Source organism: Trachemys scripta, chromosome 3, assembly GCF_013100865.1.
Source record: "Trachemys scripta elegans isolate TJP31775 chromosome 3, CAS_Tse_1.0, whole genome shotgun sequence".
NCBI lineage: Eukaryota > Metazoa > Chordata > Testudines > Emydidae > Trachemys > Trachemys scripta.
The window spans coordinates 5,782,874-5,802,136 of record NC_048300.1 but is presented as its reverse complement, the minus strand read 5'-3'; the positions used below and the strand labels follow the sequence as shown (position 1 = coordinate 5,802,136).

The window sequence follows — 19,263 nt, the reverse complement described above, 5'->3', positions numbered from 1 at the left end:
GGGTCTGCGATGAGCTGTACAAAACCCCATGTGAGTCAGAAAAGCATTAATGGGCTGCTGGGGGCCCAGTCAACCCAGCCCCATGACACCTAGGAGCAGTTGTCAGGCTGCAACGGAAAAGCTAAAAGCAAAGAGCCCAGGTTAGTTGGTAGCTGGCTGGGGTCAGGAGTTGAAGAAGAGTGCTGTCTAGCAGCACCTTCCTGAGGGAAGGTAGGCAGGCCTGGGAAGACCATCTTGGTTGGTTGCCAATGCATGCCTTAGGTTGGCATGAGTCCAAGAGGGGAGGGAGTGTTTGTTTTCTTGATCTGCTCTAGAGTGAGGAAGGGTGAAGGGGGTTTGCTTTTGTGTTTATTTGGGCTTTTAAGTACCCTGGAAGGGGTGGCACTTTTAGCAGACTTAGGGCCTGGTCTGCACCTCAAACTTAGGCTGACCAAGGGTGGGGTGGGTGGGTGGGTGTGTAAAAAACATTCATGCCACGGAGGGGTGTAGTCAAGCATCCCTCAGCCCTGGTGTTGATCCTGCTAGCATCCTTCTACCACCGCAAAGGTGTAATGTCACAAATTGCACCAGCCACAAGGGCTCACTGGAGGGGGCCTTATTTTTTACTGCCCTGTCACGACTTGCTGCCTGGCCCCTGGGGGCAGCAAGGGTAACTTTTATGCCTTCTGCCCCCCGCTGTGGCTCTGTCTGGCAGGGCCTTAACCCAGTGGCCTACCCCCCACCCCCTGATTCTGCTCCTGCCTCCCGTGCGGTCAGCTCCCCCCTGCCCAGCGCCTCCCACGAGTCCCCCTTTGCAGGGAGCAGCTGTCTCACGCCCACCTGAGGGCAGCGGCTTCAGCAGATGCCACTGAGCATGCTCAGTGCGTGCGAGCATGCGCAATAGCAGCGCAGCGGCCCGTTCTGTCAGGCCGTTGCGGACAGAGGCTGGCCCCGCCCGGGCGAGCCCCCAAGGGCGCGCGGGGGCGCTGTATGGGGCTATTGAGGGTGCCCGGGACTGAGGCGGGCGAGCCCGCCCCTCCGCTTCCCGACTCCGCTACCAACTGTGAAGCTCCGCCCTCAGCAGGGAACAGGGCTGGCCCCGCCCTTAGCCCCTCTGAGGGGGAGGACGAGAGCCCGCACTGCGCATGCCCGAATATGGCAGCCCGGAGCCGCTGTAGTCACGTGACTTACCCCCGTTCGCTGCCGCCGCCTCGTCCTCTGTCTCCCAGCACTTTTTCCCCCATCATGCCTCGCGCTGCCCCTTGCCCCGGAAGTCCGGTTGCCGCCGCCGCCGCCGCTTGGATTCCAATTCCAACTACGCGGCCGCTGCTGTATCCCCACGCGGGGCCATGGGAGTCCCGGCCTTCTTCCGCTGGCTCAGCCGCAAGTACCCCTCCATCATCGTCAACAGCGTGGAGGAGAAGGTGAGGCCGGCGCCGTCCCGGGGCTCCTCCCCTTACCCTCAGCAGCCCCCCGCACCTCCCTCCCGGGGCTCGGCCTCCATCCCCCCAGCAACCCTCCTGCCCGGCCTGGGGGGCGGCTCCCAGCAGCCACCGCCTCCCCTCCAGGCCCAGGGCTCGGCCCCAGTGACCACCTGCTCCCGGGCTCGTCCCCCAGCAACCTCCCCCTGCATTCTGGGGCTGCCCCCCATGAACCACAGACACACACACACACCCCTTGGTTGAGCTGGGAGCTCTGGCCTGATCTTCAGCCCTCCCTGGGTCAGTCTCCTCAGCCCAGGCTGAGTGTGGGGATACAGCCAGAAAATCTTTCAGCGTGGAGATCTGGCGGTCCCTGGACTGTATTGCACTGTGTGTGTGTGTGTTGTGGATGTGGGCCCCCCCCCCATTATGTTAGGCACTGTACAAGTATGCAACAAACACACCATCTCTCCCCACTTGTGAACAAACCCAAAGAGCTGAAAAGCTCATTAGTACACTGCAGATTTGTGACCTTGCTGTGTTAAAGTGCACAGTCCATTGTCTTTTGATACATTTTGGTGGATTGATTTATATCTGGTAAATGCTGGCGTGTCTTATTTAGGGCTAACTAATTCGCTGGCCCTGTGCAAGTAATAAATAATAGGGAAGAAGCTGAATAGTGGTGCCATGATAGGATCCAGCATCTGCCTGTTAGTTCTTTGAATGGAAGCTTGAAGTTTTTTTATTATGTGGCTGCTGCTGTTTCCAAATGTTCTGAAAACTGGACCTTTTATGTAACATTTCTTATTGTATCTTCTGCAAAACTGAAGAGAACTGAACTTTTTTGCTCCTAAACTATGGTTAGTATCAAGTAATGTTTTTTGTGTTTCTCTCTCCCATACCCTCCTGGGATTGTAAGTCCTTGCTTGCTGTCTTTTCTACTTTCCCCTTCTGTTCATTTTGCGTGGCACAGAAGCTAGTACTTATTATATTTGTTATAAGCGCTTTTAGTTCTATTTATGCCATCTTCTGTTGGCACTATCATTAATGATAATTCAACTTTAGCTACCAGAAAATCATTATTGCTTAATGACTGACTGGATGAATTGCCGAAAGTGAATCTGAAGGTCTTTAGCACGTCTGGTCATTAATTGCCGTGAAATGTGTGACCTAGAGGTCACTGTTGCTGCTATTAAACTTTCGCAAAATGTGAAAAATGTAAAGGAAAAAATACTGTTGAAAAGTTGAATGGCCTGAGGCTGTGGAGCTAGTGTTCTGTTTACAGTGCTGATTTCTTCTGGGCTGTTAGGCCTGTCCAGGAAGTAACCAACAGAAAATATTCTATAAGATTTATAATTGTTAGCAAACTGCAGAGATGTGGAGAGATCACAAGGGGTTTTTTTAGCATGTACAAAACCAGTAACTAAGAGTGCTTCTCAGCTGCAGAGTTTTAGGTTTTAAAGCAACAAACTTAAATGTAGTTTTACAATACTGATACAAAAATGTCAGTGTTTGGTCATAGCCTACACAAGTTTACTTGTAATTGGTTATGATATAAAAGTAACTATTGTAGACGTCATATTTTAGGGGTGGAAAATGGTGTAATGGGAAATTTTGGGGGAAGAAATGATTGGACACATTTTGTTCACTTAATCTTTTCTCCTATATAGACCTCAAACCACTTAATCGTGCTTATATGTGTTCTCTGAATTTCCTTCAATTTCTTCATAATTTTTTTTGTATTGAGAGGTATAACTGTGCTGTGACCTCTTGAAAGATTGTCAAGTGTTTCAGGATCTTTTACCTATCCATTCTCTTCTTCTGATATTTAAGTGGATGATTCAGTAGCTTGATAATGAATATTGTCTAACAGTTTTGGGGGGTTTTCTGTCAACGGTGGGGTGGAGGAGGATTAACTTTTCCTTACAGCAGTTGCTTGAGTTGAGCTTAAGTAATAATTTCTAGATCGGGGTGGGCAAACTGTGGCCCGGGGACCGCAGATGACCCTTCAGACATTTTAATCTGCCTCTTAAGCGCCAGACGGGGAGTGGGGTCGGAGGCTTGCTCCATGCATGCCGGGGCTCCGCGCTGCTCCTGGAAGCAGCAGCATGCCCCCGCTACACGTAGGGGCAGCCAGGGGGCTCCGCACACTGCCCCCGCCGCTCCCATTGGCCATCAACCGCAGCCAATGGGAGCTGCAGGGGCAGTGCCTGCGGACGGAGCAGCGCGCAGAGCCACCTGGCTGTGCCGCTGCATAGGAGCCAGAGGGGGAGGGCATGCTGCTGCTTCTGGGAGCTGCTTGAGGTAAGCGCCGCCTGGAGCCTGCACCCCTGACCTTCTCCTGTGCCCTTGCCCCATCCCTGATCCTCCTGCCCGCCCTCCGAACCCCTTGGTCACAGCCCGGAGCACCCTCCTGCACCCCCAACCTCTCATCCCCAGAACCCTCACCCCCAGCTGATGCCCTCACTCCCTCCTGCACCCCAACCCCCAATTTTGTGAGCATTTATGGTCCGCCGTACAATTTCCATACCCAGATGTGGCCCTCGGGCCAAAAGGTTTGCCCATCCCTGTTCTAGATGAAGGTCTAGAAACTTCAGCTTTTCTTGCTTCACCGTGAAAAATCAAGCAATTCTTTCACCTTCCTTTTTTCTTGGGTTGGAGTAAGAGTCAAACACTTCTTCGTGCTCTCCATATATGATAAACGAAAAAGGGCAAGAACACAGATTGAAGATTGGTAGTTTTCAAAATTGTTTCACTTCTCTTTTCAAATGAGCTTCACAAAGATAACAATGACAATAAAATGCACATTGAAGACATTTGTAAGTACTTTACTAGTTAAATGGCACTTACAGAAGAGGGAATTTTATTAAACTAAGGCAATTCAAAAGCAAAAACCTTGACTTAATGTTAAGGTTGCTGTCATAAATAAACTAAAAACCATAAACCATAAAAAATTAGGAATTTAAGGATTAAAAGGGAGTAAAAGGCTGCAAAGTCAAGCACTCAAATTAGGAAATGCCAAAATGAATGTTTCCCATGCAACCTTAATTTGCCCCCCTTGTGCGTATGCGTTATGGTAGTCTTACATGAGCTTTCTTTTAAACCAAACAGGACTCCAAGGTCATTGAGTGGAGTAGGATGAATGTGCTGTGGGAGTGAATCCGTGTAGTTAAGAAGTCTGTTTTCTATAGGTCCCTGCCTTTTTTTTTATTGTGGAATTTGAAGGTTTGTGATGAGTGAAGCAGAGGATTGTAGGAATAAGGGGGATTGCCTTGTGGTTAGGGCAGTTGAATGCTGCCCTAGAGACTGGGGTTCTATCCCTGCCTCTATCACAGAGTTCCTGTGTGGTGCTGGGTAAGTCACTTCCCCCCAGACTTTTCACAGGTAGTCACGTCTGCATCTAATGAAAGGCTGTATCATAATGCATACACACAAGGGAGTAAATTAAGATTGCATGGGCAATGTTCATTCTGCTATTTCCTAGTGTGAAAGTACCTGATTTTGCTGCCTTTTTAATCCTTAATTTTTATTTTGTTTTTAGCTTACTGATAAAAGCAGCCCTTGTTTGTGTATAAATCATTGAAAAGCTATTTTAATTTGATCAGACATCTGTGTAAGGGTAAAATAAAAATACATAAAATCTTTCTTACTAAGATTGTGATCACTTTCCTATCTTTTGTAACTAAAATCTTCAGATCCTGGACAGCTCTTTGAAGAGTTTAAACTATAATTGTGAGAGTGACTAATGTTTGGGACCACACTAAGTTTTTTTTTTTTTTTTTTTTTTTTTTAAGTAATTGCTATTATGAGAGTACATAGAATCATGGGACTAGAAGGGACCTCAAGAAGTCATCTAGTCCAGTCCTTTGCACTCATGTCAGGAGTGATTATTATCTAGACTGTCCCTGACAGGTGTTTGTCTAACCAGCTCTTAAAAAAATCTCCAGTGATGGAGATTCCACAAACTCCCTAGGCAATTTATTCCAGTGCTTAACCATCTTGACAGTTAGGAAAAACTTCCTAATGTCCAACCTAAACCTCCCTTGCTGCTACGGTGGATAAAAATCAATGATTTAAAAACATTTTTTTTATTTAAATCAGATTTTTTTGGTAAAATGCTTTTTGAGGAAAAAACCTATCTAAAGATCCATTATAGCTGAAAGATATCTCATCATGGAATAGGGATTATAAATTCTAATTCTATAGTATGAGACAATGTATTCACATACTGTTTAAGAAAAAATTTGTAAATGAGTTCCAATAGTTCATGGATTAGGGACCCAATCTTACGGGGTTCCACACACTTCTGTATAGATTATGTAGGTTAATCTTTCTATCTACCCAATGGGGTTCAGTCTAGAAGATACCATCAGAGATGCTTAGTTTTGCAGTTCTCAAACTGTGGATTTGTATCTCCAGAGGTAATATGCTTGTTAACAGCAAAAATGTTTTAAAATAAATAATTAGAGGTGAGAAATAACAGACCTCAACTCTATTGTCCCTCTGCAAATTTGTGTACACAGTCAGTCCCTTACCTCTCTCTAAAAGTGCAGAGTTTCAAAAAGTTCAATGAATAGAAGATTGTTGGGGGCGGAATAGATCTGGACAAGGAGAAGAAGTCTGCAGATAAATGTGAGAAGCAAGGGACATATGCTTGTTTTGTTAAAATATTGTATGTTTGCTGTTGAAGAAAAAAACAGAATACTTTATGTTGTCGTTTTAGTTAAATAAAACAATTTAAACGTCTGGTGATGTTCTCCTCCTAATACAGCATGGCAAGAAAAGCCTCCAAATATTGATTAACCTGTTGAATTGGAGATAGTTCACTTCCCAATGACTTCATAAATATCTGCTTCAATTACCTTTGGTAAATGAAATAACCAAGCAATCATTAATTTTCTGATATAGCTGTAAAACTAATCGGAAAAGTTTTTTCTAAATAAATCACTGTTTAAAAACGTATAGTGTGTACCTTCTAAAAATGAAACCTACATCTATCTCTGAGTTGTGAAGAATATTTATTAAGGTTATAACAACCAACAAGAATGCACTTTTATGTAGAAATCCATGATTAAATCGAGTCTTCCTGACTTGCGATTTAAATCAAATCCACCCTTCTTGCTGTAATTTAAGCCCATTGCTTCTTGGCCTATCCTCAGAGGGTAAGGATAACAGTTTTTCTCCCTCCTTCTTGTAACAACCTTTTATGTCCTTGAAAACTGTTATCATATCGTCTTCTCTTCTCCAGTTTGTCCACATTTCCTGAAATATGTTGCCCAGAACTGGACACAGTACTCCAGTTGAGGTCTAATTAGCGTGTAGTAGAGCAGAAGAATTACTGCTCGTGTCTAGCTTACAACATTCCTGCTAATACATCCCAGAATGTTTGCTTTTTTTTTGTTTCTCTTTTCTTCCCAACAGTGTTACACTGACTCTCATTTAGCTTGCGAACCACTATCACCACCAGATCCCTTTCCACAATACTCCTTCCTAGACAGCCATTTCCCATTTTGTATGTGTGCAACTGATTTTCTTCCTAAGTGGAGTATTTTGCATTTGTTCTTATTGAATTTCATCCGATTTACTTAGACCATTTCTCCAGATTATCCAGATCATTTTGAATTTTAAACCTCTTGTGGAAACAGTTTGTGGGACATTTAATTTGTCAGATCCTGATGGTCTTGCATTGAATAGTGACTTACTCCATGAGTAAATCCTATTTATATGGGACACTACATGGAATAAGTATTTGTGATTGTTGGTATCTAAATCTGGCCATAAATTTAAAAGTTGAGTTGGATCTTGTGGAAGCTTGTCTCTTTTTGAAATATTAACAAGTCGATCCTTGCACTTTTACTTTACAAAGAGAGAGAAATAAACTGGTTAATCTTAAATCAAGCAGGAAGAATAAGAGAAAGAGATTGAAGATACTACAAAATCCTGGGGAGAATATTAATCAAATTCACATACCCTAATAAAGCAACAGCTAGAGTGTCATATCTAGAGATCTATTTTCAATTGTTTGAACTATTTAGTTATGTCACAAGAGACATCATTCTCAGATACTTCAATCCATTACAAGACTATTTTTCATTGAAAATTTGATGGCAGGGTATTGGTTATATGAGCATATAAGGGTGAAGTTAAACCAAGCGGCTTTATAAAATCTTTAAAAAGAGCCTGAATATAAGCAAAATATAATCTTGAAGGTGAAGCAAAATATCACCAGAGGGCAGTTTTATCATATAGTTCCATATCAGATAGTTGTAAGCCTTTTATAACTGAATCAGTTAGCGATAGTGTGATGTTTGATTGAAAGAACAAACAGAAGTGAAGAGAAGACGGCTGTCTTGTCCCATTATATAAGTGAATCTCTCAGTTGACTAGAAAACTTCATAATATTAAATCTTTGTTCAAAGTTGGTGTAGAAAATAACTGGCTAACAGACCCTGTCAATGCATCTGATAAAATTTTTTGCTTAATTCTCCATATTACATAATGTTCTTATTTTATGATTAGTCAAATAGTTCGAGATGTACCTTCAGAGAGAGAAAATTAGCTTTAAAAAAGGCTGAAATTATTCTGATTATAAATCTTACCATCTGATTTCTTTAATCTTGAGTATTTTTTTAAACATTGATTCTTGCTTCAAGAGAAAATACTTGCAGGATTCCTTGTTTTCATGAATGTGGACTATCTGTAAGAGATGTGAAGCGAGATGTTATTTTTTGTCTTTTAAAACTGGAGTACAAGTTCTTCTGGACTTGGTGCATGATCTGTGATATTTTCTGCTTTCAGTTCTCTATTTGAATCTGGTAATACAAGGAATGTAAAGGCTTACCAAAAACAACCAGATCTGGGAAACTGATGATTTCATTTTAAGGATGCAGTCAGTGATGGTAGTGCATAACAGTAACTCAGAAGAGACTTGATAAAGGTTCTTTCAGACTACTGAATGATGCCACATGAGTTCGAGAATCTATAGGATGACATCACTAACGACTGCCCTCATTTATTCCCATGTTCATAATCTGAGCACAATAAAGTGAAGTTTGAACTATATTTGTAATTATTAGGGCTGTCGATTAATCGCAGCTAACTCATGCTATTAACACACAAAAATTAATCGTGACTGCACTTTTAAACAATAGAATACCAATTGAAATTTATTAACTATTTATGGATGTTTCCTACATTTTCAAATATATTGATTTAGATTAAAACACAGAATACAAAGTGTACAGTGCTCACTTTATATTTATTTTTGATTACAAATATTTGTGCTCTAAAAAACAAAAGCAATAGTGTTTTTCAATTTACCTCAAAGTACTGTAATGCAATCTTTGTCGTGAAAATTGAACTTACAAATATAGAATTATGTACAAAAAATAACTGCATTCAAAAATAAAACAATGGAAAATTTTAGAGCCTACAAGTCCACTCAGTCCTACTTCTTGTTCAGTAAGTCACTCAGATAAAAAAGTTTGTTTATATTTGCAGGAGATAATGCTGTCTGTTTCTTGTTTACAATGTCAACTGAAAGTGAGAACAGACATTTGCATGACACTTTTTTAGCAGGCATTGCAAGGTATTTACATGCTAGATATGCAGGGCCAGCTCTAGGTTTTTTTTGCTGCCCCAAGCAAAAAAAATTTTGCGCCCCCTCCTCCCCATTTTAACTTTTACACACGTTTGCGATGGTTTCTTTTTTTTTCTCACTTTTTGTTTGGGTACAGCAAGTCAGATACTTTTATTTTCTCTCTATCAATTGCATAGAGGGAGAGAGCTAAACAGGTCTCTCCACAGGTAAACAATTACAGCAAGCATTTATACCTTTTGTTACAGACAACAGCTGCATTTTGTTTATACATAGGTCATTCTGATACCTTGTTTTGCTCACTAATGTAGACTCTTAGTCTACATTCCATATTATCTGCACATTATCTACACAAAGTCGCAACAACTTCTCACACAGTTCTTTCCCACTCGCCTCACACAATCCTCGCTTCTACAAATCTCGCGTTATTAGGGTTACAGTTAGCCTGACTCTTTCTAACAAACTGTCATGCATTGCAATCCCCTTCCTGTCAGTTCTTTCTCTGCTTCCACATTGTTTTCATTTTTGTCCTGGCATTTTAGCCCTATAACAACCACTGGCACCGACGCGACACGGAAATTGGCGCGAATAGCACCGATAGGGCAGCACAATACACACAAATAATTGTGATTCCTGATTTAATCAGTAACCGTTAACGTTTACACATTTACGCATGTTCACATTATGAGTGACCATGTCACGATGTGACACAATATTTTTCATGTCACGCTCCCATCGCACTACTGGAGATTATTTTGATCTTCATGTATTTTTTCCCCCCGTACATTGGTGGATTTTTCTGGGGGGGGAAAAAAAGGATGACCGGAATGCCGCCCCCGGAAATGTGCCGCCTCAGGCATGTGCTTGCTTTGCTGGTACCTAGAGCCAGTCCTGCAGATATGCTAAACATTCGTATGCCCCTTCATGCTTTGGCTACCTGTCCAGAGGACATGCATCCATGCTGATGACTCTCATTAAAAAAATAATGCGTTCATTAAATTTGTTACTGAACTCTTTGGGGGAGAATAGTATGTCTCCTGCACTGTTTTACCCACATTCTGCCATGTATTTCATATTATAGCAGTCTCGGATGATGACCCAGCACACGTTGTTCGTTTTAAGAACATTTTGACTGCAGATTTGACAAAACGCAAAGAAGGTACCAATGCGACATTTCTAAAGATAGCTACAGCATTTGACACAAGGTTTAAGAATCTGAAGTGCCTTCCAAAATCTGAGAGGGACGAGGTGTGGAACATGCTTTCAGAAATCCTAAAAGAGCAACACTCCGATGCGGAAACTGCAGAACCCGAACCATCAGAAAAGAAAACTCAACTTTCTGCAGGTGATATCTGACTCATGATGATGAAAGTGAACATGCATCAGTCTGCACTCCTTTGGATCGTTATTGAGCAGAGCACATCATCAGCATGGATGCATGTCCTCTGGAATGGTGGTTGAAGATGAAGGGACATATGAATCTTTAGCCCTTCAGGCACGTAAATATCTTGAAATGCCAGCTACAACAGTGCCATACGAATGTCTGTTCTCACTTTCAGGTGACCTTGTAAACAAGAAGCAGACAGCATTATCTCCTGCAAATATAAACAAACTTTTTTATCTGAGTGACTGGCTGAACAAGAAGTAGGACTGAGTGGACTTGTAGGCTCTAAAGTTTTACATTGTTTTGTTTTTGAGTGCAGTTATGTAACAAAAAGTATCTACATTTGTAAGTTGCACTTTCAAGATAAAGAGATTGCATTATGGTACTTGTATGAGGTGAATTGAAAAATGCTATTTCTTTTGTTTTTTTACAGCACAAATATTTGTAATAAAAAATAAATCTGAAGTGAGCACTGTATACTTTGTATTCTGTATTGTAATTGAAATCAATATATTTGAAAATGTAGAAAACATCAAAAATATTTAAATGGTATTCTGTTATTGTTTAACAGTGTGATTAATCGCAATTAATTTTTTTAATTGCTTGACAGCCCTAGTGATTGTATCAGGCTGTTTAAGAATATTCTCAACTTCTGCCTTGAGATGTAGTATATATTATATCTTAGAACTGAAAAGACTTTAAATCCCTTTCTGACTGCAACTTATTTTTGCTGAAAGTGTTTTTCTCAGCAGGTAAATGAAGGTGATGCCCTAAACTTGCTTCAGGGATAAAATATTAGGGTTTAATGCTCCATTATTACAGTCAAACTATAAGTTCACTTGCTTAAGATGATACTATGGGAATCTTAATATATACACACCAGTTGAGTGACCAGCACCATTACTGAGTTAAAACAGAAACATTCAGGAGCGTGAACTGAAAAGTTTCCAGTACTGAAACTTGTCCTGTTGAGTTAAACACTGATTCTCAAGAAGGAAGTTTAAGCAAAATCTTTAGCCTGCTATTCAATACACTGCTGTACAGCCAAAATGCTTCTGAAATAAATGTAGTCAAACTTTACTAATTCTGGGTCACTGAGAACGAAAATGATGCTTAAAATTGTTGATTGGCTCTAGTTTTCAAGATATGCTATTGGGTCAGTATATACGACCCTTGACTTGGGAATGGCGGAGGATAAGTGAGTTATAAAGGGAAGGGATCTCAATTTAAACCAGAAATGACTAAAATACATCTTTGACGGGATCTATGAATAAATCTGACTGGGTTTGGCCAGTACTTGCTTTTTAGGCAAAACAATGAATGATGCAATCTGAAGCTGGTATTGCGTCATACATGATATGAATTGCATCATGTTACTCCTAGAAGTCATGGATGATGCAATCATAACGAAGCTTACATCACTCTGCTGAACAAATTGCCCTATATCAGCTCTAGAAATCATACAGTGTCATGCTCTCTTATTTGTCAGTGTTTGATTTTGCAAAGGGACACATTTTTGTTTAGCCAAAGTGAGCAGAGATGCCTCATACTTTGTGTGAACAGTGCAGATAACTTCTGCTATGTTTGTGGTGAAGTGACTTTTGCATCACAAAAGCGCAGTATAACCACTATGGTTAAGAAAGCCTATCACCTTTATTTTGGCTGCAAAATTGGAGATCAGGACAAGAGGTGGGCCCCACACAGATGCTGCAACACTTGTGCAACAAATCTTCGCCAGTGGCTGAACAGGAAAAGGAAATCTATGCCTCTTGCAGTGCCAGTGATTTGGAGAGAGCCAACAGATCATACCAGCAATTGTTACTTCTGCATGGTGCCTCCAGTTGGGAAAGGTGTGTCAAAGAAGAAAAAGTGGACTGTGCATTATCCAAACATTCCATCAGCTATACGCCCAGTACCCCACGGAGAAGGACTGCCGGTTCCTGATGCACCAGAATCATTCTTACTTGAGTCAGACAAGGAAGAGGATGAAACTTCTGGTCCTAAACCATCGATGTCACAGGACCCACATTTTCTCCCATCCTCCTCCTCTGAACCACACCTCATAACACAAGGTGAACTGAATGACCTTGTCAGGGATTTGGAACTACCCAAGAGTAAGGCAGAGCTGTTGGGCTCCAGACTACAGCAGTGGAATCTCCTGGCAGGTGATGTTAGGGTTTCCATGTTCCGTGACCGTCAAAAGGATCTTGTCCCATTCTTCTTCATGGAAGGTGGTCTTGTAGCCTGCAACAACATCAATGGTGTGCTGGCAGCCCTCAACATCGTTCATGATCCAGATGAGTGGAGACTGTTCATTGATTCATCGAAGACTAGTCTTAAAGCTGTTTTACTGCATAATGGCAATGTTTTGGCATCAATTCCAGTTGGTCATGCAGTCCATATGAAGGAAACCTATGACAACATGAAACAACTTTTGAGGTGCATGAACTATGACCAACATCAGTGGCAGCTTTGTGGCGATTTGAAGGTTGTTGCTCTCTTGCTTGGTCTGCAGACTGGATACACAAAGTACTGCTGTTTTCTCTGCAAATGGGATAGTCGTGCAAGAGATTCCCACTACATCAAGAAAGATTGGCCACTCCTACAGTCATTGGAGCCTCGGAGGAAAAGTGTTCAGCATCCACCACTTGTTGAATCAAGGAAGATTTTGTTACCACCCCTACACATCAAGCTGGGTCTGATGAAGAACTTTGTCAAGGCCATTGACAAAACACGAGCAGCTTTCAAGTACCTCCGTGGAAAATTTCCAAGGTTAAGTGAAGCTAAGATAAAGGAAGGTGTCTTTGTTGGTCCTCAGATGATGCATTTGACCATGCACTGCGTGGCAAGGAAAAGACGGCATGGAAAGCCTTCCAGTTAGTGGCAATAAATCTTCTGGGAAACAACAAGGCAGACAACTACAGGTTGTTGGTGGAAAACCTCCTCAAGGCATACAAAAGCCTTGGTTGCAACATGTCACTAAAGATACATTTTTTGCACTCTCATCTAGATTTTTTTCCACCTCACTGCAGAGCAGTGAGTGACGAGCACGGCGAGCGATTTCACCAGGACATTGCAACAATGGAGAAACGCTATCAGGGCAAATGGAGCCCATCAATGCTTGCAGACTATTGCTGGATAGTGACAAGAGATGTTCCATTTAATGAATACAAGAGACAAGCCAAGAAGTGCCGAATAGACACTGAATAGGACTAAACTATGTACGTAATAGTTTTTTGCCTTTTGTTTCATAATAAATTTTATTTATATAACCCTTTTGCTGATTTTTAAAGTGTTACATAAACAGGACAGGTGAAATATTATCATGTAAAGCAATCATAAACACATGAAAAGACCTAGGTTTACAATTTATGATTAAAACTCTATCTACACAATATACATAGACATAAAATGTAAAAACTTAAATATCTTAGAAACAGTAGCCAATCAGTTGTTTTAATTGTCATATTTGAATTCAGCACATCAAACTATATAATAAATAGCACATTTTATCTCTGAAGCAGACGACTTCTAAAAAATTGTAGACCAGTGATATCAGTTACTAAACAAACTTCATTTTGAAGCGTTCCCGGTTGCTATGTCTGTAACTTATTTGACGCTCAGCTACAAAAAGCTAGGAAATGAAGTTATCACCTGACAAAACATATACTCCACTCTCCCACCTGCATGCAAACACCTTACTATTAACATAGCTATTATACACCAGGTTATTGCTTCCCCCTACAGCCTTCTTTCTTGTACGCACTCCTTCTCTACACTTCCCTCTCCCAGCAGTAATAGCTAAAGATATTTGAAGTGGCTAAATGTGTTGTGTGGGGGTATTTTGGTAATGGAAGTTCTAGAAGGTAGGTATTCCTAGGGAAAGAGTCTCATTGATGGGCTTTGGATCAAGCCTCAAGACACAATTGTGCAGCGATCACTTAAAATGTGATTATTAACAGCTTTTGCAGAGTGGAAATAGCTTGCATCATTTACCAGGACTGGGAGAAATGGTCCATGTCAGCTGCCCAAGAGGGAATGAGTTCTTCACATGAGGAGCATAGAGGCTGATTCCAACTTGGACTGTGATTGAATGCCTCTTTTGTATAAGAGCTGCTCGGATATGTGTATGGGTTTGTTGTTTGTTTTTTAAAGTAGGATGACATTGCATTGTCCTTATCAAGGCTAAGGAGGCAGATCTCAATGGAAAAGGTGATTGGGTGTTGTAATATTTGTAGGCTGAGCATACAGATGGTTGTGGGGCTGTGCGCTCTTGGTGTATCGACTGTCTTTTTCTGGGTGGTATGCACTTAATATATGTCAGGCACTACCACAATCTAAAAAACTAATGACAAATTGTAATTGATTATGGAATTGTAATTTGGCCCCCTTGTGCCTGTGCGTTGAGTCTCTAATTACATGCTCCCATACATTTTTTTTTCAACAGAATCTCTGTCTCATTCAGTGCACAGGATGGATGGTGCTGAGGGAATAAAGCAGCTTTTCAATATCTTTGTCCTTATCATTCAGCGTGTGGCCCCATGCCTGCCTTACTGCATTATTTAGTTCCCGCTACACTGAATACAGAATTATTAATTTCCTCAAGGGATTTTCTGTGGTGCTTGCTGCCATAATCCCGGAGTCTCTCAAAGAAAAATCAGTTTGTCTTTGGAACACCTTTGTGAGGTGCAGGGATGGTTGCATGGGAAGATAAAGGTCAGAATTTGCAAAAGTCTCCACTAATTTTGGGCGCTTCAGAGATCAGGCCCTCAGGAGTATCCTTCTGCTAAGTTTCAAGACCCTATAGTACACTACAGAGGTGCCAGAGCTCTTCAAAAATGATTTGTAAAATTTTAATAATGGAGAGCATTAGGTGTCCTTAATAAAAGGACTGCTACTGCTCCCCTTATAAATAGTAAAGAGGCAGGACCAAAGCATGTGTGATTGTGAGACAGCGGAATGACCATCTCCAAAAGTTTGAAAATTCAGAGGTTTGCAGCCTGTAATCTGTTTGGCGTTCAGTACAATCTGTTCACCTGTTTGATTTAGTTCTGTTCATTAGGTAAGGGCATTTTAAAGCGTGCCAGACTGGAAAGAAGAATTTGGGGAATGAAAGTTGGAAACTATTGATTTGGCTAAGGGAAAGTAGAGTAATCGATTTTGTATGGTTATTGGTCACAAAAATATAGACATCCATCTGCTTTGGAGACACCTTCCTCAAACTGGAAGGTAATGGGTGGTGTCTGAGCATCCCAAAACATCTGGTAGCCAATGGGCAGAATGAGATGTTTTCCCTCCCCACAAAAGGGAAAGCTGACTACCGGGGGGAAGAGGTTTGGCAGGATCACATCTGTTTGTGTACAGGGAGCAGGAGGAAGCTAGTCTTTCAAGGCCAGACTTAAACTCTTCTCACACCTTGAACTATAAATAAAAGTAATGAAGACGGTTAACTCCAAAGCAATCTGCAGAGAGTTACAAAGGGATCTCACAAACATGGGTGGCTGGGCAACAAAATGGTAGATGAAAATCAGGGTTGATAAATGCAAAGTAATGCACATTAGAAAATATAATCCCAACTATACGTACAAAATGATGGGGTCTAAATTAACTGTTACCACTCAAGAAAGAGATCTTGGAGTCATCATGGATAGTTCTCTGAAAACATCCACGCGATGTGCAGCAGCAGTCCAAAAAAGCTAACAATGTTAGGAACCGTTAGGAAATAGATAAGACAGAAAATATGCTTCTGTATAAATGCATGGTACACCCACATCTTGAATACTGCGTGCAGATGTGGTCACCCCGTCTTAAAAAAAATAATCTATTAGCATTGGAAAAGGTACAGAGAAGGGCAACAAAAATAGTTAGCGGTATGGAATAGCTTCCATATGAGGAGAAATTAAAAAGACAGGGACTTTTCAGTTTGGACAAGACACGACTAAGTGGGGGATACAATCAAGGTCTATAAAATCTTGACTGGTGTGGAAAAAGTAAATAAGTGTTATTTATTCCTTCACATAACACCAGGCCTAGGGGTCATCCAATGAAATTAATAGGCAGCAGGTTAAAACAAACAAAAGGAAGCACTTTATACAATGCACAGTCAACGTGTGGAACTCTTTGCCAGGGGATCTTGTGAAAGCCAAGACTATAACAGGGTTTAAAAAAAGAACTAGATAAGTTCATGGAGGATAGATCCATCAATGGCTATTAGCCAGGATGGGCAGGGATACAACACCTGCTCTGAATGTCCCTAGCCTCTGTTTGCCAGAAGCTGGAAGTGGATGACAGGATGGATCACTTGATGATTGCCTGTTCTGTTCACTCCCTCTGAAACACCTGGCATTGGCCATAGTCGGAGGACAGGATACTGGGCTAGATGGACCTTTGGTCTGACCCAGTATGGCTGTCCTTAACTAATGTTTCCCAAAGTTAGAGGGAAAGCAGGTGCTTCTTTCCTGTCCCTTCACAGTTACCAGATGCTTAGCATAATGGGCATGAGTGCTTCTGCTGTGCCCCCAAATCTAATACAATAAAGATTGGTCATCTGTTCACCATGATTTTGACTCTTCTAAAAAGAGAGGGACAACTGAAAAGTAGTGGTGTCTTTTTGTTTGATCTGTGCTGTAAAGCTAAATATTTAATATTGGAGAAATAAATAGTGGCCCTGGTTTATCTAAACGTGCCAGTCCAGCTCTTTTATAAAGTTTAAAGACTAAAGTAGGACTGATATTGTAAAACCTCCTACTGATTATAACTATAGACAGGCTCCTTGGTCAATCAAATTTACAGAAGCCATGTAAGGGCCTGCTGGCTCTACAACATTCTCTTTTGCAACGTTATTCTTGCTTTTGTGAACAGAGGGGAAAAATATAAACATGTTAAAGAACAATGTTTTAACCCTGGCTAAAACTTGTTTATGTTACCTAATTGTAGTGGGAGTGTTTTGTTTTATTGTCTGTGTGGACATATAATGTTTGCCCAGAACCATTTTTAAACAAAGCCTATTTTGCAGTGTAGACATGGTCTAGGTGTAATCATGTTGTTGGCTGACATGCAACTGCCCTTTACTCCTTCGCCTTTTTTTAAATCTCATTTGGGTCTGACGTATTTAAAGCCTCTCTGATAACACAATTGTTGGAAATATGGCAGATACTGAAAGGCTTGTTATTACTGTGTTCACAGCCTAAAGAATGCAATGGCATCAAAATTCCAGTTGATACCAGCAAGCCTAATCCCAATGAGGTGGAGTTTGATAACCTGTATTTGGATATGAATGGTATTATCCATCCATGTACACATCCTGAGGACAAGTAAGTGACTCTTTTGTCACTTCATAAATAGCTTGTATTATATATTATCTGAAACGTTAACAGGATGTCTTGTTAAATTATAGACCAGCTCCCAAAAATGAAGATGAAATGATGGTTGCCATTTTTGAGTACATTGACAGACTTTTCAACATTGTCAGGCCAAGACGACTTCTCTACATGGCAATAGATGGAGTAGTAAGTACTGAAATGTTTGTCTTCTTTCCATGTAATGCCTAATTGCAATGCTAAGGTTGATGCTGTCTGCTTTCATGAACTTCATTAGGCAATAGTTTAGCTTTTCATTTAATGTGTATCGTTTCAGTTATAACACCCGGTATTTGGCTAAAACTTCACCTTGACGTATGTCGAAGAAATGTTAGCAAAGAAAGCTTTCTTGTCCAGTGTATTATATCGGGGTGGAGGGTTGTGTGGGATAGCTTCTGATTTGCTTCATCAGCGCACAAGTCCATTGTAAATAAGGGCTGGTCTAATTGTCCGTTCTGGCCTTAAATCCTATGAATCTATGAAATCAGTGGTAGTTTGTGCCGCAAGCAGGCTGTGAAAGATCAGAAAAGCCTACAAATGGACACTCAAAATTTAGCAACTAATTTAATTGTATGTGAAAGATTTCAAGAACTCAGCTACATTTGTTGCTTGACTTCTTGCCTTGGCTGGCTTGTATACAGTGCCGTGGGAAACGAGTTAATACAGGTGTTTTGGTTGAAGGAACAACCCAACAAAAAAGCATTATTCTAAGTATTCCATTTTTGATTATGTAACCCTACCAGTTACACTAAAATTTGTTTCAAAGACTCCGGATCTATTTTTCTCCGGGTTCTGCCTGCGTGTATCTATTTGAAAGATTTCCTCCCTCCCAAATTGTAGATCTTTAATATCATTTGTGGTGGTCTTATAAACGTTTGTATATGCACTCAGTTTGTTTTTAGGGATACAGCAACATAATTAACTTAAATAAAATGTTCTTTGCTAGAGATTTTAGGATCCTGTGGCCCCGTGTTACAGTTTATAGTATTATGCAGCAAAAAATGTCGTTAGTAAACCTATTACTTGTGTGTTAAATTGTGTTAAAAGAAAGTTCATACTAAATTTCTCAGTTATACAGCACTTGTGAGTTTCATGTATGTTGCCAGGAAAATTTTAAATGCTTACACGTGGTGCGTGGCTGGGACTTGGATGCTACTAGCACCCACTGCTGAGTTTTCTCGCTGAGACAGGCACCTGGCAGCATTATAAAAGGCCTTTCTACCTTCAGTCATGTCTCTTAAGTTGCATCCTACCGCACTAGCAGATGCTATGTATCAAATCAACTTTGGTGATGATGTAGTGGCTAACTTCTTTGATCAATGCATTATTGAGCAGTAATTGGAGAAGGATAAGGAAAATAAAGGGATGCATTGGAGCAGATGGCTGTTGCTGTCTGCGCAGGACTCCTGTGATCAGTGTGAGCAGCAGCTTTTCCCATTACTATGAGTAATCGTCAGACGCTTCAGCAGACATACAAGCAGTTCTGGGTAACTCTAGTGTAGATTCAGATCTGGGCAGGCACTC

General features: G+C 41.2%; 1 protein-coding gene across 1 annotated transcript in view; it reads left to right on the top strand.

The window, feature by feature from the left end:
* The first annotated feature begins 1,228 nt into the window (after positions 1-1,228).
* The window catches only part of XRN2 (5'-3' exoribonuclease 2), an 89,108-nt gene continuing 71,073 nt past the window's right edge, over positions 1,229-19,263 (top strand). Inside the window, exons 1-3 of the mRNA XM_034764028.1 lie at positions 1,229-1,403; positions 17,567-17,694; positions 17,778-17,889. Of these exons, the coding sequence (XP_034619919.1) occupies positions 1,329-1,403; positions 17,567-17,694; positions 17,778-17,889 (315 nt within the window). The 5' untranslated portion in view covers positions 1,229-1,328. The remainder of the gene's footprint in view (positions 1,404-17,566; positions 17,695-17,777; positions 17,890-19,263) is intronic.